Source organism: Aethalodelphis obliquidens, unplaced genomic scaffold (assembly GCF_003676395.1).
Source record: "Aethalodelphis obliquidens isolate GAN/ISIS:26980383/991018 unplaced genomic scaffold, ASM367639v1 scaffold63, whole genome shotgun sequence".
Lineage (NCBI taxonomy): Eukaryota > Metazoa > Chordata > Mammalia > Artiodactyla > Delphinidae > Aethalodelphis > Aethalodelphis obliquidens.
This window is the reverse complement of record NW_020838007.1, coordinates 6,973,187-6,997,946: the sequence shown is the minus strand read 5'-3', so window position 1 is coordinate 6,997,946 and position 24,760 is coordinate 6,973,187. Positions and strand designations below refer to the sequence as shown.

At 45.4% G+C, this 24,760-nt stretch overlaps 1 protein-coding gene across 1 annotated transcript in view; it reads right to left on the bottom strand.

The window, feature by feature from the left end:
• Positions 1 to 24,760, bottom strand: part of LAMA1 (laminin subunit alpha 1) — a 154,477-nt gene that overhangs the window by 57,216 nt on the left and 72,501 nt on the right. The window contains exons 16-30 of the mRNA XM_027088582.1: positions 23,425 to 23,535; positions 19,161 to 19,288; positions 17,591 to 17,677; positions 16,710 to 16,921; positions 11,792 to 11,898; positions 11,296 to 11,476; positions 10,519 to 10,655; positions 9,582 to 9,818; positions 8,439 to 8,582; positions 7,759 to 7,938; positions 6,668 to 6,853; positions 5,999 to 6,126; positions 5,236 to 5,356; positions 3,719 to 3,856; positions 1,523 to 1,644 (exon numbers count right to left, since the gene is read on the bottom strand). Of these exons, the coding sequence (XP_026944383.1) occupies positions 1,523 to 1,644; positions 3,719 to 3,856; positions 5,236 to 5,356; positions 5,999 to 6,126; positions 6,668 to 6,853; positions 7,759 to 7,938; positions 8,439 to 8,582; positions 9,582 to 9,818; positions 10,519 to 10,655; positions 11,296 to 11,476; positions 11,792 to 11,898; positions 16,710 to 16,921; positions 17,591 to 17,677; positions 19,161 to 19,288; positions 23,425 to 23,535 (2,219 nt within the window). The remainder of the gene's footprint in view (positions 1 to 1,522; positions 1,645 to 3,718; positions 3,857 to 5,235; positions 5,357 to 5,998; positions 6,127 to 6,667; positions 6,854 to 7,758; positions 7,939 to 8,438; positions 8,583 to 9,581; positions 9,819 to 10,518; positions 10,656 to 11,295; positions 11,477 to 11,791; positions 11,899 to 16,709; positions 16,922 to 17,590; positions 17,678 to 19,160; positions 19,289 to 23,424; positions 23,536 to 24,760) is intronic.

The window sequence follows — 24,760 nt, the reverse complement described above, 5'->3', positions numbered from 1 at the left end:
TGTGTGTGTGTGTGTGTGTGTGTGTGTGTGTGTGTGTGTGTGTGTGTAGGGGGTGTGCTGTGGGGATGGTGTGGACTTTCTGTAACTGAAGAAGTAAAATACAGAAACAGTATAGAACTGTGCAAAGCAGAAGTGTAAAACACCCGTCCAGACATTTCTCTGGGCATGTACAGCTATGGAGCTGTGGACATGGACATACATACGGATATGAATGTTTTCCAAAATGGCATCACACCGTATGTTCAGTTTCATAAATCCATTGGCCATTCCTCCAATTCTGTACATACAGATAATGCCTTATTCTTTTCTCAGTGTTGGTACAATATTTCACTCTAGGTACGTACCACAATACACTCTAGGTATTTAATCAGTCCCGTGTAGGGAGATATTTTAGTGCCCTCCTCCAATTTCTTGTGAGTACAAGCAATGCCCATCTTTATACACATATGCAAGTATTCATATAGCTTAGATTACATGAGTGAAATTGATGATTCAAACTTTATATACAGGTTTTATACAAAAAATAGCAGCAGCAATACATTTTAGGATGCTTGATAGTTTACAGCAGTTTACACAGTGCCTCTCATTAGGTATTCGTTGTCAAGCAACACTTACTTGGAGACAATAAAAGACAGAAGATTAGAACAAATATTAAAAAGAAAACTTCATTTTAGTATACCAAAAGTTGGTATTTGATCTATACATGTTCAATGCCTTGTCAAATATTCTAAGCAATAATGAAATGTTATTTATGAATTACAGTTTTTGTTGCAACCAAAGAGGACCCACGGATATTCCAATTCCTGCCTAAAATCTCTTGTTTCTTTTATGTGTTCAGATAACTCTATACAAGCATCATGAGTATGAGGTAGAACCTGGCCCCAATTTCCTTACCATGCAGCATTTCTGCACTTCATCAGACATCAGCATGTATAAATTCTAACCCCATTCCCTTGCATTGAACAGGAACTGAATTCTTCGTATCATTATTCATAAAATTAATAACAATTCATCTCTAGGCACACTGGTTCCACAGGTTGGAGGCTAAAATTAGTCTTCAAAAAAACAAAACCTGGGGCTTCCCTGGTGGCACAGTGGTTGAGAGTCCGCCTGCCGATGCAGGGGACACAGGTTCGTGCCCCGGTCCGGGAGGATCCCACATGTGGAGCGGCTGGGCTGCTGAGCCTGCACATCTGGAGCCTGTGCTCCGCAATGGGAGAGGCCACAACAGTGAGAGGCCCGCATAACGCAAAAAAAAAAAACAAAAAAACCTGAAAGTCCTTTCTTTAATGGGTTCCATTCTAACACTCAAAACTAACACACAGATACTTTGCTTTTGAAAAGATTCTCCTCAAATGCTGGGAGAATGAACACTTTTTCTTAAAATTAGCCTTTCTCGACACACACAGAGTATTCATTAAGACAGACCACGTGGAGACCCTGGAAAGTGAAGCTGAGAGTGGAAGCAGCCCGCCTTCAGCAGTGGGTGGTGCGGGCGTGCCAGTGCACCTGCAAGGCTCACCTGGCAGGGAGGCTGTGAGGACAGGTGCAGAGAGAGCAGTCGCTGGCCGAGCCGGTCACCTTCCCGTAGTAGCCGGGGGCACACACATCGCAGTGGTCTCCGGCGGTGTTGTGGCTGCAGTTCTGGGGCCCCATGTTTCAAAAGGAGAGGAAAACAATGGGAAACTGTTAGAACTCATTCTCATCTGGCAATAGCCCAGCACTACCACGTTTCATATCAGTTGACTTTTTTTAATTCTCAAGGAAGGGTGAGCATTTTTCTTCATATTTTTAAAATCCTGGACACACTGGCAGCTCTGTGGCCTTCGTTCATTATAAGATTGCATTCATCCGACACAACCTAGAAGTTACTGATACATTCTTCTTATAGAAAATATACCCAGTGCGGCCAGCTTTCAGAGCCTTAAAATATGGATCTAAAATGTATAGGGACCCAAACAGCGATGTGAAGCGCACTGATTTGTGCATAGTTGGGGTTCAGTGATCACACTGGAGGGTTGAGAGGGCAGAAGAGAACGGATAGATGATTCAAGAAATCGACGGTGGGTTAAGTGGGCTGTGTTCTTTCCTGAGTATAAGTTGACAGGTCAGCCGCTGACCTGAGAACTTTGTTCTGGTAGGTCAGGAAAGGGAGGAGAATCATTTAATGTCCTAGGAGTACCTAATCTTGTCAAAGTGCTTAGCTGCACCAAGGAAAGATGCAGCATGAAAGAACCAATTAACTTCTCAAACTATCCGTGTGACTTTTGTCCCCGTGATTGGCCAAGGGACCTTCTTAGCTAATTACATCTCAGCTGAAGTTGCCTGAAATCAATTCTCCTTAAATTCTTAAATGAGATTTTCTCATTTTCTGTATTAGGACTTTACTTCTGCCCGGAGCGTGAGCTGATTAGAATGAATAACTTTTTTAACAGTGTTGCAGCTATCTGTATCTTCATTAAGTCCACTTTACCTTGAATGACTTGGAATAATTCTTTAATTCCAGATATATAATGAAGTCAGCCAAGGTGAACACACATCTTTTTAACTGAGGAGAACCAAGCAGTGCTTCAGCTTCTAAATTCACCTGGGCACTGCTATGGTTTAACAGCTTTCCCAGTGGAGACTGCCTTTAAATTCCACATATGAAAGATGCTTCCAAACAGAAGAAGATGGATCTGGTGTGGGAACCCTGGTTCCTGTGTTTGGGCCACAGCCAAGATCTCTAAGGCTTTGGTGTGTCTTTCTTGGTGGGGAGCTCATTTTCCTTCAGTGAGTTATTTTACCTGAAGCAGGTTAGTCTTGGCACAATTTAGACAAGGAACCAATGTTCCCACATGAGTTATCAGAAAGAATGAGGTTTCACGAGTAGGGAAAGAATATCAGGTTATTCTATGTTATCAATAAGGTCTCGTCGGCTTAAGGAAAATCCTGGATGCAAGAGTTTGTCCTCAGGAACACAAGACTTCTGTCTGGGTCACTTGGTCCTTTGCAGTGGTCAGAACTCTCCTTGTGTCCCTGACGGCCTAGGGGTAGGTGGCCAGGAAACAAATGCACACTAAGACCTCTAGGACAACATGTAGTTTTTAACAAATGCAAGGAGAGGGCATCACTTTACACAGAGAAACACATTTTCAACTTTGACATTAACTCGTTATGAAACCTCCAGGTGACCCTTCAAATTCTATGACAGGAAGTTCTCACGTACTTTGACTACAACCACCAGTACTGCAAGTAAAAACAAGAGACGGGCTTCCCTGGTGGTGCAGTGGTTGGGAGTCCGCCTGTCGATGCAGGGGACGCGGGTTCGTGTCCTGGTCCAGGAAGATCCCACATGCCGTGGAGCGGCCGGGCCCGTGAGCCATGGCTGCTGAGCCTGCGTGTCCGGAGCCTGTGCTCCGCAACGGGAGAGGCCACAGCAGTGAGAGGCCCACGTACCGCAAAAAAAAAAACAACAACAAAAAAAAGAGACACTTGACTAATTCCCAAATTGATGTCCATAAACAGATTCAAGGAAGTAAAATTTATAAGAGAATTTCCACCAACATTATCAGACCACTTAGCTAGACCTTTCTGAAGGAAATATACGTATATCTTACATTTAGCTAAATTTAAACTCTAAATCAAGAAGCTTGTATGACCTCGAACTGGAAATGTAGATGCTCAGGGCCTGCTCTAATTCTAAGCGTCAGGCAAGTACCCAAACAAACCAGCGTACCAAACACTTCCCCGTTTCAGGGTCACAGGTGTCACTGTGTTTGTTGCAATTGCAAGGCACACAGGGAGCCAGCAGAGGGCGCGGTCTCCTGCCATCACCTTCTGGAAGCTTCCCTCTGTGGTAACCAGGTGCGCAGTCCTGAGGGAATGCAAAAGCAAAGGAAATGAACAAGAAACCTGATTAACAAATGCGCAAAGGACTTGAATACACACTTCTCCAAAAAAGAAACACAAATGACTAAACAAGCACATGAAAAGATGCTCATTAACACTAATCATCATGGAAATGCAAATCAAATACCAGCTCACACGCATTAGGATGGCTAGTATCAAAAAAAAAAAAAAAAACCCAAAACAAAAAACCCCCAGAAGATAACATGTTGGCAAGGGTATGGATAGACTGGAAGCCTTGTGCTTTGCTGGTGGCAATTAGAAAGGTGTGGCACTGTGGAGCAGTATGGTGTTTCATCAAAAAGTTAAAAACAGAGTTACCACATGATCCAGCAATTCTACTTCTGGGTATAAACCCCAAGAACTGAAAGCAGAATCTTGGAGAGATACTGGTACACCCATGTTTGTAGCAGCATTATTCACAATAGCCACAGGTGACAGCAACCCATGTGTCCACTGATGAATGGATGGATGAACACAATGTGGTCCATCCATCCAATGGACTATTATTCAGCTTTAAGAAGGAAGCAAGGAACTTCCCTGGTGGCGCAGTGGTTAAGAATCCACCTGCTGATGCAGGGGACATGGGGTTTGAGTCCTGGTCCGGGAAGATCCCACATGCCACTGAGCAACTAAGCCCGTGCGCCACAGCTACTGACGCTGCGCTCTAGAGCCACTCTGCGCTCTAGCGCTACCGAGGCTGTGCTCTAGAGCCGTGTGCCACAACTACTGAAGCCCGCGTGCCTAGAGCCCGTGCTCCACAAAAGAAGCCACCGCAATGAGAAGCCCGCGCACTGCAACGAAGAGTAGCCCCCGCTCGCCACAGCTAGAGAAAGCCCACAACAAAGACCCAATGCAGCCAAAAATAAATAAATAAATTAAAAAAAAAAAAAAGCAAATTCTGACACGTGCTACAACATGGATCCATCTTTAGGGCATCATGCTAAGTGAAATAAGCCAGTCACAAAAAGACAAACACTGCATGATTCCACTTACATGAGGGGCCTACAGTAGTAGATTCATAGGGATAGAAAGTAGAAGGGTGAGACTGGGGGAGGGCCCAGGGGGGTTAGTGTTTACTGGGTACAGAGTTTCAGTTTTACCAGATGAAGAATTCTGGAGATTGGTTGTACAGCAGTGTGAGTGTACTTCACGCTACTGAGCTGTACACCTTAGAAATGGTCAAGATGGTGAAGTTTATGTTTATGCCTATTCTACCACAAGTAATTTTTAAAAGGCAAAAATGATGTAATAGAGACACACAGTTCTCTTCATCACTCGGAGCTGCTGTAACAAGCATATTTCAACCCCAAACCAGGAAACGGATGTTAACCACAGTCTCCCTACCTGACATGAGAATCCAGCTGTGCCAGGAGGACAGAGACACTTCTCTAAAAGGGATGCCACCTCCCTCTTGGGGTGCGACTCTTCAGCCTTTCTGCCAACCTCCATAGAAATATTTGAGATTCTGTGAAACCGTTGGGTTAAGAAATGTGAGAGGAGACACTAATATTTAAGAAGACACTTTCTTGAAACAGCACATTACTGAATAATGTTGGCACATATATGAAACCAGAGCTTTCCTGCCAGTTTGAGAGTAGTTCCTACTCACAGCTGTAAAGGAAATGGGTAAAAACACACTAAAAGCACACTAGTCATTATACAGGGAAGGTCCACAGCCAAAAGTTTAGAACTTCAATATAATGTTAGAGAAAGCACACCTAAAAGAATCTGAAGTACGAGCTTGGCCATAACCTAGGCAGCTTTCTTTATGGGAGTAGTACTACATGAGCAGGGGACAGCATTCTTGATGCCCTGTGACAGAGAAATGGGCATTGCAGTTTAAGGGCAGAAAATAGCAGAACTGTTTTGTTGTTTACACAGAAGATATCACCATCCTGTACTTACATGTTATATCCACATTAATACAGGAGATGGATAATCTATGTCACTTTTCACGTATTTCCTAATAATATTAACATTTAATAAGGTTTTGGTGAGGGACAGAAATATATATGATATTAAAGATAGGAGGAAAAGTGAATCAAATCCCTTCAGTTTGCTTTCAAATAAGGAAAATATTTGGAAACTTCTAGAAGTTTCCAAGTACCTGCTTTGCTGTAATCCTTGGCCATAAGATGCTTTGATGAGGATGTACTCAATGTTGCTAAGAACAGACATAAAATCTGAGCGTGTGACAGGTTCTTCAGAAACAGAGTTAAAGTATTTCCAAAAATTCTGTGGATGAGAAGCACATTCAATTAAATTCAGGGTACAGATCCTCAGAGGCATATGAACTTAATTCCTTTAGAAATTTCTCCAGCAGTGAGCCCAGTTCTAAGTGACACTGAGTTTAAGTGAGGAAGCTCTCGTGTCACCTCCCAGGGGTGGCAGCCGCACCACCTCATTTATCAATGGCCTCACATCACCTCTGGCAGCGCTAGCCACGCAGTCAGTAAACATCCGCTAGAGGAAGGAATCCACACTTTCCAAATTCAAGGGCAGCCAAAGACTCCAGACCATCATATCCAAACAGGTTGAGACTCGTGTGCCACGATAAAGGATTTAAGATGCAATTTGCACTAAATTAACATAAGCCTAATATACATTTCTTGAGAATGTGAAATTTGAATTCTCTGTAGAAGTTCTGCTAAACCCACTGGAATTTTGACCCAAAGCCGCCTTCTTCACTCTCTTATTACAGCAGCTTCATGATTTCATTGCATGCAGAGCAGAGTTCCCAGCCCGAGGGGCCTGTGTGAAAAGAGTGCTAGGTCACCTCTTTCATCCCCACTTCCTGCTCTTGTCTCAGTCCGTTCTTGGGGGCGGGCGCGTCCACATAGATGACTTGCTTTCTGGTCCGGCCTCCTTTGATGAGCACCTGAGGCTCCAGGTTGGAGGTGCCGATCCCACTGGAAGAATAGAAGGCCACGCTGTACCGTAGTTTGCTGCCGTAGGCCATGAGCTGTCGAAGAGTACAGTGTTGTTTACTTCTCTGGCATAGCACTGGTTTAAAATTATTTTATCATAAGCCTGCTGCCATTTGAAAGAAATCTTGTGTCTTAAAAATACATCACGTGGGTGGAATACGTTGTCTGATATGAGTTTCCTTCTAATTCTACTTAATTATGGATCGTTAAATTGACCTAGGCTATCGTTCCTAAGTAAGCGATCCTTCAAAAGTTTTAAAAACCGCATCATGAAGGTGTGATCGGTTGTAAAAAGCTGTACTTATGTATTGTATACAGCTTGATGGATTTGGGGATAAGTATACACCCATGGGACCACCATCACCAAAGCCACAGCCACAGCCATCACCTCCCAATGTTTCCTCTTGATGATACTAACAAAGGTAAGCTCCAAAGTAACAAAACAGTCATTCTAATTACTTTCAAGCTCCTTTGAATTAAAAATTATGTATAGCCATCAGAGCACATATTTTCAAGTTTTAAAAATCAGGCTGAATTCATATACAGACTGCTATATTTATATAAACAAAGATGCACATGATGCCTTCAAGTCTCTGCCCCCCCCCCCAAAAATGAGCGCCCATTTCTTGAGAAGACCCTCTCGGGCCACAGCACCCAAGTTTGCATTGCGCCTCTATTAGTAAAAACAATAAATGTTTGTCGAATGACTGCTTTAAGAAGAAAAAGAATATGTTTTGAACTTTAAAAGACTTTCAAAATTGATGGAGAAATTTAAAGAGCCATTCATCTGGGGGATTTTTATAAGTGTTAACCTTTTCCATCCCCACTTAGAAGAGGAAATTAATAACTACTCCAGTTAGCAATAGGCCAACCCAGGCCACTGTGATTTCAAAGTGCACCCAGGAAATGTGGATGGCTGGAGGCTGGGTGCACGTCTCACCTGGTCTCCCTGAAATTGCCCGGGCAGCCGCCAGTAAAACGGCTCTGTGTGGACATGCCGCCTGACGGTCACGGCATCCAGGAGGACATCAGGGGCCTGGTAATACACCCCCTCGGTCGTACCCTTGAGGTTACTCTGAGAAACCACACGCAGAAGAGGCTGATCTGAGCCCAGCGTTACCTAGTCATGGAGGGGAGGACAAAGCCACTTTAGAATGTGAATTAACGCCGCACCTTTGACCGTCAGATTCTTCCACTGTTTCAGACGAGACAGTTTCATTATTATAACAGGAATAAGAAAGATTTTTCTTTTCAATTTAAACACCTGGATTAAAATGAACTGAAAATGCCTTTAAACCACTGCATTTACGGTCAAACTCTTCCTATACTGGGCCAGGTCCAATTACATGAAGGAGACTGCTGAGAGTTTTCTCTTCACTCCGACTAAAGCTGCAGGCAGATTAGCACAGAACGACACTGACGCCCTGGTTCCTGCTCCATTTACTTCCTGGACAGCAGAAGCAGACCTCTGACTCTGGACTAACCCAAATCAGCTTCTTACAATTTCTGATGCAGTAAGGGCAAAATTTAATGTAAGTACTTGGCTGCCTCTCCCACCCTCACCCAACTCCCAAGGGTAGAGGCTTGCAAACAGAACATTTATCTGCGTGTGTAACCCACCGGCATTCTCACGTAGCCCTCGGCCTCGGAGCAGAGCTGTGACAGCCCAAAGCAGAAGCATGGGGTGCACCCCCGAGGGTCCGCCTCGTCCAGAGCAAAGGTGCCAGCTCGACACTCACTGCATTGAGGGCCAATGACATTTTCCTAAAGGGAACAAAGTGACAGACTCATTTTTACCTGAAAAAAAGAGACACGGTTTATAAACAAACAGAAATGGGAAAAAACACAAAAATAACTTTGGATGAACAAATATGGCTAACTAGCTGCTCCTTAGGCTGGTTCCTTAACCTCTCTGAGCATCAGTTCTCTCAGACTCAGTGATTCCCCAACTCAGCTGATCATCAGAATCGTCTTGGAAGCTTTTGGAAAATGCAGATTCCCTGGTGAGTCTCCAGGAGCGGGCCTGGATCCTCTTGGAGGTCCCAGGTGACCAGTCAGGTGGAGAGCCACGGGCCAGATAATTATTAGGGCAGGTCCTCCTGTGCTGACCATCCGTGGTGAGAACTGCTACCACAGATGTGGTGAACCAAGCACACGTCCACTGATGTTCCCGTTACCCCGCAGCCACATGAGTTTCCCCTTCCTCCTCCCCCACCGCTAATCAACCAGGATTGCATCTCTCAGACCCTGGGAAAGGAACAGAGAAGATGGCCAAGGACCTTCTAATAACAAAGCACAACGGGAAAATGAAAGGAAATACATGGAGTTAAGTATGATGTTGAAATCTAACCTCCTGGGAAAATAATAAACACAAATGTCCTCCAGTCTGGCCAGCACGCACAAGAGAATAATTACTTACCAGGTATAGAATCACAAATCTTCCTGAAGCCCTGTGTTATCTATTTTACCTGTATATTCAAGACAGATAGGCTACTCAGCCAACTGAAACACATGATAGAAAACTCAGCGTGTTTTTCAAATCAGTCCCATCATCTGACACTTGTAATTAACAGGACAAATTCCTTCTAAAGAATCATCCATCATTCTAGAAGAGCACACACAAAATTTAAACCCAGACCCAGAAGGTGGTGCAAACTCATTATGAGAAGCGTCTAAAACCCAAGTGCTTATTTAAACAGTTAAAGCCCCGAAGTCAGAATGGCGAGTGGGAGGGAGGGAGGAAGTGGAACCGGGCGCTAGTACCTTGCAAGAGCAGGTTCCGGTCTCCGGGGCACAGCTGCAGAGACCCTGCTCCTGGCCACAGGTGTCGGCCAGTGTCCCTCTCAGGTCGCAGTTACAGGCCACACAGTCCGGAAAGTCTCTGTACCCCAGGGAGCACTGATGGCAGGTCTGTCCACCAAATGCAGGCTTACATTGGCAATGGCCAGTGAGCACATCGCAGTGATGACTGGCTGACCCCGCGCTACTGCAATTGCAGGCCTGCAAGAAAAATACTGAATAAATAAAAAGGCAGCTTTTATATTTTCATAATGTACACATATGGGGATTACAGGAAAACACTAAACGTGGGGAGATTATACACACAAATGGATCGCTCTCACTATTGCCATATGGACTCACTTTGCCACAAGCCATCAAGAGGCCAGGACTTATGCTGCTGGACGTTAGTGAACCTTTGTGACACACGCAGGCTGGGCCACAACCGTGGCCTGAAATTCAATCTACTTAATAGGACAACGCAGTCCAGCAAAATTATTTTAGAAGTCCAGTAACACTCCCTCTGTTTCCAAAATGCAAAGTCTAAGTTTAACTGACAAAAGTAACACAGAAATACAGAACCGTTGAAGATCGGACATACCTCCCCCACCCCCAATAAAGTGATTTATGTCTTTCTCCTGGAAGATAGCATATATTGCAGAATATATTTAAAGGGCACCAAAATAAATTTTTGATCTTCTAACCATCAATTCCACAGCTAAACTCTTGAAGAAAATTTAGAATACTGTATTTTAAGGATGCTGCTTCTTCCACTTTGATTCCTACAATCGGTACTGAGTTCTGAATAGAAACCATCAAGCTACTCAACAGGTTAAAATCAAGCGAATAGGTAAAAGAAGAATGAAACCTGACACAGCAAAGTAATTCTCAGTTGAGAAAATGTGCAGATGACAGTGCACACCTGGCATCCGAGCTCCGGGTCGTGGCCCCAGTATCCGTCTACACACCCCTCGCACATTGCACCCCGAGTATGAGGCGGGCAGACACACTCCCCTGACTCCGGGTCACAGGTGTTCTGAGTGTGAGCACAGTCACAGGCTACAACAGAGACACAAGGTGTTGTTACAGATCAGGACCGTCAGGTCAACCGAAGGGGTCAGAGATGATGCTGCAAGTTATTTCCCTTGTGTTAAATAATCTCAATCACTCTTCTAGTTCCTGAAAGAAAACTCGTGATCCCTAACACCCTGCCGTGTCTCACGGGAGGTGGTGAATGCTCCTCCTTGTGGAGAGTTGCTCCTGGATGAGAGAGAATAGGGCACAGTGGGAGAAATAGAGAAAAGACCGGGAAAGGCCTCCACAGGTGGGGAGAAGAGAGAGTTAACACTTACCGAGCACTTGTTTGCCAATCGCCATGCTAAGGACTTTAAGCACAACCTTGACGGTAACTCCTGGATGGAGAGAATAATCGACTTCTCCATTTTACAGATGAGGAGACCAAAGCTAAGTAAAGTTAAGTAATTAGTCTAAGCTCACACAGTTAGTACAGCCTGACCAAGGCTTGTTTGTGGACTTACCCAGAATAGGGATCAGGAAATAGAAAAAAGGTATGAAATCTTACACGTTCAGAAAAAAGAATGTAAAGGAACTTCACAGAATTAGACAGAAGTCAAAGGAGAGCTCAAAGAAAAGTCTGGGAATTACAATGAAGTCTCAAACACTGAATTCAGGAGCTTACGTGTACAGCCACCGTCCTGGTAGGCATGGAAGCCGCGGGCACACCTGTCACACCTCTCCCCAGCTACACCTGGGCCACAGCGACACTGGCCTTCCTCCGTGCAGTCGTCCGACAGGGAGCCCGATGCACTGCAGTTACAGGGCAGGCACCCGAGCCCCGTGTCCAACCCGTAGTAGCCGTGCTGTTTCACAGGGGCAGAGCCACGGAAGACAAAATACATTTTAGTAAGTGGCTAGTATCTACTAGAACATTTCCCAAATCAACAACTGCATGTGTCACAGATTCCTAAAGTGTTCTTGACATCATTCCACTCGTCTCTGTAAACCGAATACATACTCTCCAGGTAGGGCCGCATAGCACTCACCAGCCATGCTGCAGGAACCTGCTATTTCTGGTGGTCGGGATTCCATTTCATTTGAACCAGTTAAGGCATCATTTATAGACATTAACACTGACACACACGTTAATTGTATGTAATGACCAGGAGGCGTCTTACCAGGCACTGGTTACACTGCTGTCCGGTCACGTGTGGTTTGCAGTCACAGAGTCCAGTCTCAGGATGGCAGGCAGCAGAAAGGGAGCCTTGGCCATGGCATTCACAGGCTAACACACACAGAAGGCATATTTGTGCCCATTTCTGGGTACGGCTGTTATAAAATCCCTTAATCCCCAAAGGAGAAATTTTAACATTCATGTTTCAAATCATGAAACAAAATTATTGCTTTGCAGTAACTTGAAAATTTTAGTATTTTTCTGAAAAGTAAGCCAAAATAAGGTTGGTGAAAGGAACCATCACAGAGAAAAAAAATTACTTGAAGCTGTTAAGATAATAATTGGCAAACGAACTTAACCAATTTCATGAATTCTTTGAAATTTTTAAAATGAGCCACCAATGTATATCAACCAATCTTCATTAAAAAACATGCAAAGAAGATTTCAAAATCAATTTAGCCACTTGCTCATTCCAATCATACATATTTAATATTTTAAAGCTCAGTTATAACGACCTAGATAACTAATACTGCACATCATAACTTAATGAACTATTTCCGTGTTCTGAGTCATGACTCCTTTGAGGTTCTTACCTTCTGGCCAGATGCTTCTGTTTTATCTACAGCCAGAATATTGATGTTTAAAGCCACAAAGTCACCCCCCCCTTCTCAAAGTGATTCAATTTAACGGGTCCAAAAACCGTTTACTTCGTACCACAGCTGTCAATATGTGCTTCATTTAAAATTTGTAATATGTTCACTGACAAGATATCCCAGGACGTGTACCATTTATGAATGCCTGGGCTCGGAAAATGCACACTCTCCGTCCTATGGTATAACCACATTAAGAAAAACGTCACAAATTATCTCAAGCCCTAGCACACTTTGTGTGGCAGCCTTTGTGGGGCAGAGCAGGGGTGGGCACTGGAAATTAGAAGGCTGATGGCCAGAGGAAAGGAGGTGGGATTCTGCTTCCTTGGTGGACTATGGCCATGTCACTGGGCCTCTCTCCCCTAGTTTTTCCCTTGTGTGCATGGATCGATGTTCACAGCTCTTGTAGGAGGCTGGTCAAGTGTCATGGGCACCACACAGTGCTGCCCATTCTTGTAGTTTAACTTTTATTTTCTGTTTTTCTGATACTTTGACTTCTGGAGCCTTGCTGACCCTGGAGAGACAGCCACGCCCAGGGCTAGTCAATTTCCAGAGACTGTAAACAGCTCACCTGCTGGAATGCCTTTCATATGCAAACCATCCAATCCAGAGCCCGCACCCCACGCCTTCCTCACTGGCTCTCAGGTTCCTTTGGGCCCTGACATTCCATTGTCCACCAGTCCTAGTCACCCCAGGGCCTGGCATCAGACAAGAGGCACAGTCCCTAGGCCCCCGACCGGCTGAAATGATTCAGACTAGCCAGTCCCAGACCTGCTTACCCTGTCGGCCCTTGTCTTCCTGCAGATAAACGCTCCTGTCCACACTTCCCCTCGTGACCAGCCCAGGTGCTTCCCCGTGTAGCCACCCCCATGCTGTGGGGTGTCCCCTGCGCCCCCGACTCCCCCCTGATCTGGCCTCCAGAGTAACAAACTGCCTTTGTGATGGCGGTCCTCTCCTCATCTGCTGGCCTTGCTGTACCGAAATAATAACAAAGCCTGTATTTAAAACCGTCCTCAGCCTCCCACCACTCTTAACTGTCTCCCAGGGAAAACATCACACACTCACACACATTCACTCACACCCCGCCATCCCCGCCCCCCCCACCGCAAACCCTTAACTCTCTCTAAGTTTCCACCCCCGGCTCTCCCTCCCGTCTCCCTCCCTCCCTCCCTTCCCCTTCACACCACCCAATCTTCCAGCCCAATTCTTGGCCCCTGGGCTGCTACAACTGCTCCTCCTAAAATGTCCAGGGCTCCCGGGTGCAGATCCAGCGAGCAGATCCTGCCTCCGTCCTGATGCATCTTTCGGTGGGACGGGCCATGCACCCCTCTCTCCCTTTTGAACCTCTCTCTTACCAAGGTTTGGGGACCCCTTCTAAACGCTTTGGTTTCCTTCCTCTTTCTCTTGTATTTCCCTCTGATCCTCCCTTTCTGTGCCTTACTCAAACCCCACCCTTCCTCTGGGGAATATTCCAAGTTCACTTCGAGTATGATCATCACCAAATATTGATGATAATAACAAATCACATTTATCACACACCCGTCAGCTCGTGTCTCCATGTTACAGTCAATATATGAAATGAATGAATGAACCTTCATAGCAAACATACGAGAGAAGTACTATAATTTTCTCTATTTTTGGGTGAGAAGTCTAACACTTAGAAAGGTGATGTAGCTAGCCAGAGATCACACTGTTATTTGCAGTTATCCCTCTATAACAACAATTATAATAGCAATTATTAATAAAAATTGTTCATGTTATAAATAATACTAATTTAAAATATCTGGCAATTACCTTCTGCCAGGTTCTTTACAGGTATTTTAATTCTCAGAAGAACCCCACAATATAAAAATTATACCTACTTAAGTTATTTCGCACAAGGTTTCTTTAATATTAGCGCCCAGGAGGCTTCCCACCAACCTTTTCTCCCTCCACACCACTCTCTGCCCTGGACAACTGTGTCCACAGCCACTACTGCATCTATCACACCAAAGCTGATGTCAGTAATACTGAACACTGGCATTTTTACCAGGTTCACCTAATAAAATACGGTATTATGTTATCGTGTGGAGGCTTCTGAGAAGTTCGTAAGAAGGACCCTTATTATAGACCTGGAAGGATTTCTAGTGAAACATTCAGAAACAGTTGTAGGAATTCATCTCGTCAAAGATAGGAATGGGGGGGAAAAGGAGATAGGAAAAGAATAAAAAGTGTAAATGCTCAGAAACTAGAGAAAGCCAGGCGGGGTCAGCCCATAACCAGTCCAGCTCCCTGGGCCAACAACGAGGACCTAGACCCAAATCCCACCTGTTCTGACCCCCCCACTCCCCCGCACTCTCCACTCATCCCTGAGACCTTCTATTTTATATTTTCCCTTTTATCCCCACGGCAAAATGCTGACGCAGTTTGTCAGCGTGGATGCACATAAAGGAAAACACGATGGAAAACTTTTAAATATGTTTGAACAACGTGGGTGTCTGAATCCATTTCTTCAACACTGAATTTTATGTAATCTAAATACGGATCAAATATTTCTGATGAAAACTTAGCATCCTAATTGAGATGGGCTATAAAACACACACTGAATTTTGAAGACAGTATTAAAAAGAAAGAAAACAGTTATTAATACTTTGAAAACTTGATTACATGATAAAATAATACTTCTATATATTGAGTTAAATAAAATGTATTATTAAAATGTATTTCACCTGTTTCTACTTTTTAAAAGGTGGTTACTAGAAAAATTTAAATTACATGTGTGACTTACATTTCTGTTGGACAGCACTGTACAGAAAAATAATAAAAATGACTGCTCTTATTACCAGCAATTGTAATAGCTACCATTTACTGTCTAGAACTTTATTATTATTATTTTTTTTTGCGGTATGCGGGCCTCTCACTGTTGTGGCCTCTCCCGTTGCGGAGCACAGGCTCCAGACGCGCAGGCTCAGCAGCCATGGCCCACGGGCCCAGCCGCTCCACGGCATGTAGGATCTTCCCGGACCGGGGCACAAACCCGTGTCCCCTGCATCGGCAGGCGGACTCTCAACCACTGCGCCACCAGGGAAGCCCCTGTCTAGAACTTTAAATTTGTCATCCCATTGACTTTTCAGAAAGGCTTTAGTGTATACGTATAATTATGTCCATTTTATGTATGAAGAAATAGTTGCTAGGAGAGGTTAATAAAATTTGCCTAATGTCACAGGGCTGGTTGGTGACCAATCCTGGACTCTAAACTAGTCAGACTCCAAAGCCCTGAATCCACACACGTGCCTCTCTCCTACACCATCGTGTGTAGCTCCCAAATAGACTTGGGATTTTCAAGTCTGATTAAATAAATTTCCAACTCCAATCACAGTATTTGGCATAGTGCCTGGGAAGTAGCAGACACTTAATAAATGACAAATGAACTAAGAAATTAATCATCAAGGTTTGCAGTAAGGATGAAAAGAAATGCCATGAAAATTGTGAAAGCATTCCATAAACTTTGAAGCTTTATACAATTACCGGTTATCATAATTATCTACCTATGATAACCAGTCAAGGTGCTGAAGATCAGGTTCATAGGCCCAGAGCAACAGAAGCTTGTCAATCTCTTGACGTGATCCTAGGAAAACATCTTTTCTGGATCTCTTGCTCCCTCTTGTGTCTCCACGTTGTAACAGCACAGTAGGACCAGCATTTATAGGAAATTATCAAAATAATTTATAATTGTCACTTTTACTCTTTCATTCCTTTTTCAAGAACCGTGTGAAAAAATCTGAGAGCTGTTATCAGCCCTAAGGCTATAAGTTTGTCATTCTAGGAGTCTGAAAATCTGCTTTTCTAAGTAACTGGTTTTACATGGTCTGTAATTTCAAGGGTCTGAGCAGAGAGCCCTGCCGAGCGACGTGGGGATTGGTGACTCAGGCGCAGACCACTGAGACGCACCAGTTTTGGGGGCTAGGGTCTCCCCATTTCCCATTCCACGTCCTGAAATCCCATCTGCCTCACGAAGCCCGTAGCATCTCCCTGACAAACGGGACAGGCTTCCTTTGCCTCCCTGGTCACTGGGAGCAGTGCCAACACTGTGAAGGACCACTTTCTCCTGAAATGGAAGGGCGCGTGCTTTCTAGGCCACCTGACCTTCATTTGGAGTAACTGATCAAGCTAACCCAGCACAGACCGGATCAACTGACCTCCTGGGCCGAGCGCTTTCTGATGCACGTTAAGTAAATGGATGGAGACTTCACAGGATAAGTAATGGACCCGACCGCCAGGTCACACACTCACCGCGGCAGTTTTTCGCAGTCACGGCATCCCCATAGAACCCGTAGGCACACCTCTCACAGTGGGGGCCGTCAGTGTTCCCAAGGCATCTCAGGCATTCTCCGGTGACGGAATCACAGCTCCTGGCCTCCAAGGGGTCCACATTGCCACTGCAGTTACAAGGGACACAGGAATCTCCGGGCACTGTTGGGTTTCCAAAGTAACCGTCTGCACATCTATATAGAAGATTGAGAGAGGGATGCAAACAAATGCGATTACTGTAGACATTACCCCACCATCCAGGGACTCTCTGAGTAGTTAATCAAGCACACTGACTCTTTACCGAAGATTTACCGTGAGAGGAATGCTGCTCGAGTTCAGGCATTCACAGATTCCCGTCACTCATTGTGTGGCAGGGGGAGGGCGTCCAAAAGGAGCCACACATCCCGGGGACATGCTCCAGCCCCAGACAATTTGACCCGCATCCCACCACTCAGCGATGTCACCTCCCACGGAGTCCAGCCAGACTTGGCACCGGGACATACACGTGGGACAGATAACCCTGGCTTCCAGGCGCCAGAAGACAACTATTACATCAAACCACCCCTTGCTTATGGAATCACCCAGAGTAATGGGACATTCAAACGTATGAACAGAAGTACTGACTCCTGGCAGTTTCCTATTGATACTGATGAAAACTGAGATTAGCTCAAAGAGATCAAAAAGTCCCCAGGGACTTCCAACATTAATTTTTTAATCGATCGACTGGTTTTTCTCTGTGATCTGATGGAATAATAATGACATACCAAAGGCTCTAAAGCCACACTTAACCACACATTTAAGAATAAACACATAGAATTTATAGTAAAAAAATGTTTGGAAACCGGTCGAGCGAAGCAGAGTACCTCTCGCACCAATCCCCCGCGTATCCTGGGGCACACTGGTCACAGAACACTTCATCTCCATCGTCGAGGTGGCAGGTGGGGCTGAAACTGACAAAGCAGTAGAAATGAATGCAGTTCTCCAATGAATGGTGCAGATTTCCTAAATATTAAAATGCTTAGTTTCTACCACTCCTGTCCTTACAAACTTTCACCACGTGCTCACTCCTTAGCCCAGAACCCAAGGCCCCAGGCCACGCAGCCCGCCCATGGGCACTGGACACTCCCTGCTCGACCCTCGGCCCGGACTGCGCTTCTCCCCATCTGCCCGGGTTCACCGGCTCACCCCCAAGGCCCAGCTCAGCGGTCCCCTCCTCCAGGAGGCCGGCTCTGATGCTCAGGCAGAGTTCCTGTCCTCGAGTTCCCGGGACTGGGCTGCCTGCCTTAGAGCTGCCCACACTGGCCAAGAGTGAGCCCGCTTACAGGACAGAGCCAAGGGGCTCCACACTTCAGTGAGTGTAACCAGCATCCCCCGAGGCCCCCATGCAGTCCGAGGTCCCTTCATACTCCATTCCTGGTCTTGGGAGGACCGCGAAGGGAGGCCTGGGGGCCATAGCAACGTCCCCACGATTTCACCAGAGCAGCCCTGATTGCTGTTTTGTACACTGGAGTTCCAAATAAAACTCCCCATGGGAGAATCCTCTAGGCGTGGATGGGGGGAGAGCTCTAAAGGGTAAACAGTGAGAGAGACTTTCAGACCGCTGGCCTGGGGGCACACAAGCCCCAGCATGTTGGTCGAGGCCGTGACTGTAACCGTCCTCCGCCTCCCCTCGTGCTCTGTGCCCCGGGACCACCTGCAGCTCTGCAAACCGACCTGCCCCTCACGCTGCCAGACCGCGGCACCACTTCTTCCCGCCTAGCAGGCCCTTCTCCTCCACTGCCTTCAAACTCCCTCTCATCCTTCAAGTCTCAGATGGAGAGCTTCCACAGGGAATCGCCCCACACAGATTCCCTCTGCACAGTGGACCCACTTCCTCTGCCCTCGTGACCGCACTGTGGATTCCACGGCGTCGGCAGCCACAGAGGAACAGTTTGACACTCAGGACACCTACCATGATGCCCAGCATATACCAGGCGCTCAGTAAAGATTCGTTAAATTAAACTAAATGAATTCAGCCCATTCTCAATGAGCCTCGTATTTACGTATTTTGGTCATTCGCTCAAATACTCCTGAAGCCCAGGAACATGTTTTATTCATCTCTGCATCTCCTCTGCCTCTTAGCACAGTGGTAGGCACACAACATATACGTGTGAAGGAACTGACGGCCAACATTAGACCAAGGGCAAAAAAGGCCATGCAAATGTCCTTGCCTTCACACAACTTGCCTTACGCAATTTAAAACATCAAAGTTTTTGTTTGTTTTTTTTAAGGAAGAGAGAATCTGTTCCTCCATCTCTAATCCCAATTAATTGCCCCAGGGCAAAATTAACACTCTCATCACACACAGGTCTTGCTCTGAAGGTATCAGTGCACGTCTGGATGGAGACCCAGGCCACGCGGGGCAGGACCGGCTGGTGGAGGAGCCCGGCTTACTTGTTGGAGGCCGTGGAGAGCGGGCAGGCACACGGCTGGCAGTCCCCAGGGGTTCCTCGGGAAGGCAGCCCGTAGAAGCCGGGCAGGCAGCGCTCGCAGCGGTCCCCGGTGGTGTTGTGCTGGCATGCCTAGGACACACGCATGGAAAGAAGACTCGGCTCAGGCCTCCTTAAAGGAATCTCAGGTTCACCTTCAAACAACCTGAAGTCCAAGTGAAGAAAAAAGGCAAAACGCTAAAGCAAGTCACCAAACTCTCTTATATGAGGAGGGGTTGCCTGTTTCCAGATCCGCTAATAAAAATTTTTAATTTATGTAAACGGGAAGCATAAGACCTTTCATTTCCAACCGTGTCAGAGTAACTGGCAGCAGACTTGCCCTCTGTAGGGACGGAATACAATACATCAAAGAGCTGCTCTCAGACCCCAGACAGCGGAGGTGCAGGATGTGCAGGGAAGGGAGACAGCGGGATGGGTCCTGCAACTGCATGTCTTTCCCCCTGGAGACAGTCCAGGAAATCCTGAATTTATACTACGGCATGGAGAACATCGGAAATGGTAAATACGTGAATAAGTACGAAAGATTTCTTTTCCTCATTTAAAACACCTCTTTAGAGAGTGCAATTACCCTGCGTCAGGTGTAGGAGGTGTGCGGGAGACGGGCCCCCGGGCAGCTCCTCTCCTGCCCGTTCCTTCCAGGCCCCTCTTCTCCCCTGGCTTGGTCTCCCTATTGCCCCCACCTGGTGCTGATGCCACCCAGAGCTCTCCCCTACAACCTCTGCCCTCCCCTGCCCGTACTCCCAGCCCCAGCCCCAACTGTGGGCCCTCTTCTCTCACTTCCTCTCCCTTGGGGTCTTCCACGTCCTTTTATACCCCTTCTCTTAAAGCCACTCATTTTACACACATTTACTGGACATTTTTCATCTGACTATTCAAATAATATTTCCAGTTGTTAACTACATACTTTTCTATCATTCCTGAGGTTGATAAAAGTTTTCCCATCTGTTCCATTTAATTGTGTTGCATCCTCTATATCACGGTTTCACCAGTTTTATTTAGGGTCATCCCAGACCAGAGCTTCCAAATTTGAATGTGTATACAGATCATGTGGGTTAAATGTTGACTCTGATGCTGCAGGTCTGCGATTTTGAGTTTCTAAAAAAGCTTCCAGATGACGCCCATGCGCTTTTCTTTTTTTCTTTTCATCCCTCATATGACCTTGGTTTTGATCATTAACCCAAATCTACGCAAAATGCAACCGGCCTTGGTAAAGAGCTACATGGTTGTGCTAAAAGAATTATGCAAAATAATTAGTTTCGTTAAAATCTATTTGATTAAGCTCAACTGCAAATGTCTCTGATTTGCTTTCTTTCCTCAAAGGGCCAGACTGGGTCTTCTTTCTCTTTGGGAAAACTACAATGTAGTTCTGTTGAAAAACCTGCTGAAGGTCTGTTTCAATGCTTTCTCAGGCAGGCGCCAACACCCCTTTAAGTGATGATCCCTGTTGGTGTATCTGGAACGTGAAGGGATAGGAATGCTCATCTCCTTGGGGAGCGAGCACATCTTCTCTTGATTGGAAAAGGAAAACCAGGAGGGCCCAAGACATGCACAACTGCATTTTATGCCCCTGTCTTTCCAAAGAAAAGAAATTGATTCCTCCTTGGAGTAAGAGCAGAGAGAGCTCAGAGAAAATAGTGAGGACACAGGTAAACTGTGGACTCTGGGTGGCTGTGATGTGTCAGCGTGGGGTCACTAATTGTAACAAATGCACGACTCTGGGGCGGGGGGGGATGTTGATAATGGAGGCGTGTGAGCATGGGTGCCCACAGGGGGTAGATCGGAAATCTCTATACCTTCTTCTCAATTTCACTGTAAACCTAAAACTACTCTAAAAACAGTCTTTAAAAAAAGACAAGAATAGGAGCACTAAGAACAACTGGAAACTTCTCTCTAATAAAATGTATGTAAGGAGTCAACCCCTAGAATCTAGATAACTATATACAAGGCCAGGGGCTAGTTACAGCTATGCTAAAGGAAGAATTAAAGGTTTCTTTTTAAAATAGAATTTAAAAAGCAAAGCAGATTAAACAGATAAGTGATCTTACAAGTTTTTATATTTCCCTGTATTCCAATCTAAATTTTATTACTTTTCTCCTTTAATTACTTAAAAAAGGAAAAAAAATAATTTTACAGCAGAAAAACCTGGCAGAGACTCCCTTATCCGAGTGACCCAGGCTAATTAACATCCCCCAGAAGCAGCCAGTGGCATCACGGACCCTGACAGCACACACTGGGAGGGCACGTCACCTCAAGGTCCTCTCACCAAAAATGGATAACCTCAACCTCACCACGAGAAAGTGGACCAGCTCCAGCGGAGGGACAGTCCACAGAAGGTCCGAAGATCTCAAACGTGCCCTAGTCCTGAAAACCAGGAACTGTCACAGCCTGAAGGAGGCCAAGCCTCCTCATACTAAATGCAGTATGGGACGGTAGGTTTGATGCTGGAAAGGAAAAGGATGAAACCTGAATGGAATCTGACATTTAGTTGATGGGACTGTGCCATGTTAATTTCTGAGTTTTGATAACCATACAGATTGTGTAAGATGAGCATCCGGGGAAACAGGGCGATGCTCACACGGGAACCCTCTATCCTATTTTTCTAACCTTTCTGTAAATCTAAAATTATTCCTTAAAAAATTTTACACTATAAAAATTATTATCTTCTATACTTAGAGCTTTAAGGCTATTTAGCATCTTCACTTTCATAAAAGAATATATTTTTGGAAATATATATTAACAGAAGCACGTGCAAATCTTCCAGCCTGCCTGTCACTAAAGCCATAGGTGGTACAATCACGACCTGCTGACCACCCCCAAGTGCTGGCAGAGGCCTCCAAACCCAAATGGCAGGGGGAGAGAGGTTTTAAAAAAGCAGCGACCAGGACTTCCCTGGTGGTGCAGTGGTTAAGAATCTGCCTGCCAATGCAGGGTACACGGGTTCGATCCCTGGTCCAGGAAGATCCTACGTGCCACAGAGCAACTAAGTCCGTGAGCCACAACTACTGAGCCCACACGTCACAACTACTGAAGCCCAAGCACGTAGAGTCCGTGCTCTGCAATAAGAGAAGCCACCACAATGAGAGGCCCATGCACCGCAACTAAGAGTAGCCACCGCTCGCCGCAACTAGAGAAAGCCCGTGCACAGCAACGAAGACCCAACGCAGCCAAATAAATAAATTAAAAAAAAAAAAAAAAAAGCACCGATCTCCCTTCCTTGTGGGAAGTTACACCTGAGGAACTTATTCTGGAGGGACCGAGTAGGCGTGCAAACATCATTCCACGCCATCCTACAGATGCTTCACTTACAGAACAAAGACACTGACAAAGAACAAAACAAAACAAAAGCTGTACTTGCAGAGAAAAAGAAAAATTAGGCTCTAGAGAGAAAAAGCAATCAGCGGCATCATGCCGTTATCTTCCCCATGGGTCTGATCGTTAATTTTCCTAACCCTGTGACTCAATCAAGCTCTTTTGGAAAAAGCATGATCCTTTCCCTGTGCAGTGAAGAGGGTTCAGCTGATTACCATATGCATTCACTCCAGCTCTGAGCAGTGAATCCACTAGAACCCAGGAGTGTGGCCTGGCTCCCAGGCATAAGAGCCTAAAAGAATTCCTGACTGAAGTTAAAAAACAAGTCTTGCCCTGTATCTGCCCGAAAGTTCATTCTCAAGATTAACTACATATTTGCTAAGCCCTATTTCAACTCCAACTGCATGAAAGAGGTACTTGTTTGCAGAGTTTATCTGAACTAACATCTATGAAGCATTATATATTATACAAAAGAGTGAGATCATTAGAAATTTTTTTTATTCCTCTTACGATATACTATGTAACATAATGTTAAAATCTACTAGCACTTGCGTTTAAAAGATCTGATGATCCTTTTTATTTAATCAGTGGTCGTTTTCTCCCTTTATATTGCTTTTTAATCTTGCAAAGTAAATCATTACTTATTGTTCTAATAAAAAACCTGCAATGAAATCATACATCTTTTTTCTGCTATCACCAAAGCAACTTTTCTTCACAAAAAAAAGAAGGAAAAAAGCAGGAAACATTTTATGACTTAAACTTAAACCTGCAGATTTCCTCTAGAGTCCACAAGGGCAGGGATATTCCCTGTGGAGGAAGCTTCCTTTTTAATCACTTCTGTACAGTGAGGGCTTCAGGGTGGGAGGAGGGCGTGCACTCAAGGTCTCAGCCAGACTCACAAAGCAAACGCCATGAACGTCACACTCAGCTGCATGGCCGTGGCATTCACAGGGCTGACAGATTCCTCCAAAGAGTATTCCATCCACGCGGTAATAGCCAGGGAGACAGGACTGCAAAAGAAGGACGGGTGACTGTCCAGGTTAAGGCAAATTTACAAAAAACGCAAATCATCTTCTTCCCAGTACGTTAGAATCATAAACCGCTCAGTTTTCCATGAATGGAAACTTATTTTTTTTGCCCAAACGTGCCATAAAATGCACCCATATTAAGCATACAATTCAATGGGTTTTTTTTAGTAAGTTTACTGAGTTGTGCAACCATCACCATAATCCAGTTCCTTATATATTTTAAAGGTAGAAACATGCACACAAAAATGTAATGGCTATGCAATGAGTCAGCGTACATCATAGCAGTTTTCCACTGCAATATTCTTAGAAATCATGTAACAGCCTTTTAATCAAGGCTGTTTCAATCAAGGGGATTTATTTCTCTCAACACTTTTTCTTTTGCTTAAAATTTAGTAAATGTTGCCATCAAAGTGTTAAATGCAGGTCTGCGTCAAACGGCATCAGTTTAAGAGAGCAAACGTTGCAGGTGAGCTTCCCTCTGGCTATGCGCTGGACAGGCAACATGGGCGTTCAGGGGCAGGGAGCCACCTCGGACACTGTACTTCATGTCGCCCTTGTGACGACCCTGAGAAATCGGCTCTCTATCTGATAGACTCGGAATCCGGAACACGGCGCGTTAGCTACGGTCCATGGCACCCATGCAGTGATTCCACACCAGGTGTGCACACCTCCAAGATCCATGTCCACGGGCTGCCCGGGGCCACAGCAGACAAGAAACACATCCAGAGTGCAGACCAGGGAGTAATTAATTTGGAGGTTGGCACACTCCCTTGGGAGCATGGGAGGAGGGGGTGTGGATGTGCCTTTTATTGTCCTAAGAATTCTTAAAGAGCATTTCATTATAGTAATAATATATAATGCCTTCATTCACACTGACCTTGGGGAAGTCCCCTGCCACCTCCCCCACGACCCCGCTCCGCAGCCAGGCTCCCCCGGGGACAGCGGACTTGTCTACAGACAGGCACTGAGCAGGCAGCTGCCTGGGGGTCCGTGTTGCGGCTACAGGGCTCCCCCAAATTCCATTCCCAACCAGTAGCTGCCTGATTCTTTAAGTCAGCTTCTGAGTAACAGCTGGATAAAAGAATGAGTTCTTCTGCTTAACACAAACTCTTGCAAAGGCGTCTTGACCTGCCTGTGTGATGCTTGAGCCATCAACCCAAGCACACCAGCACTTCTGGGAACAAAGCCCCCCGCGCACTTGTTCTCT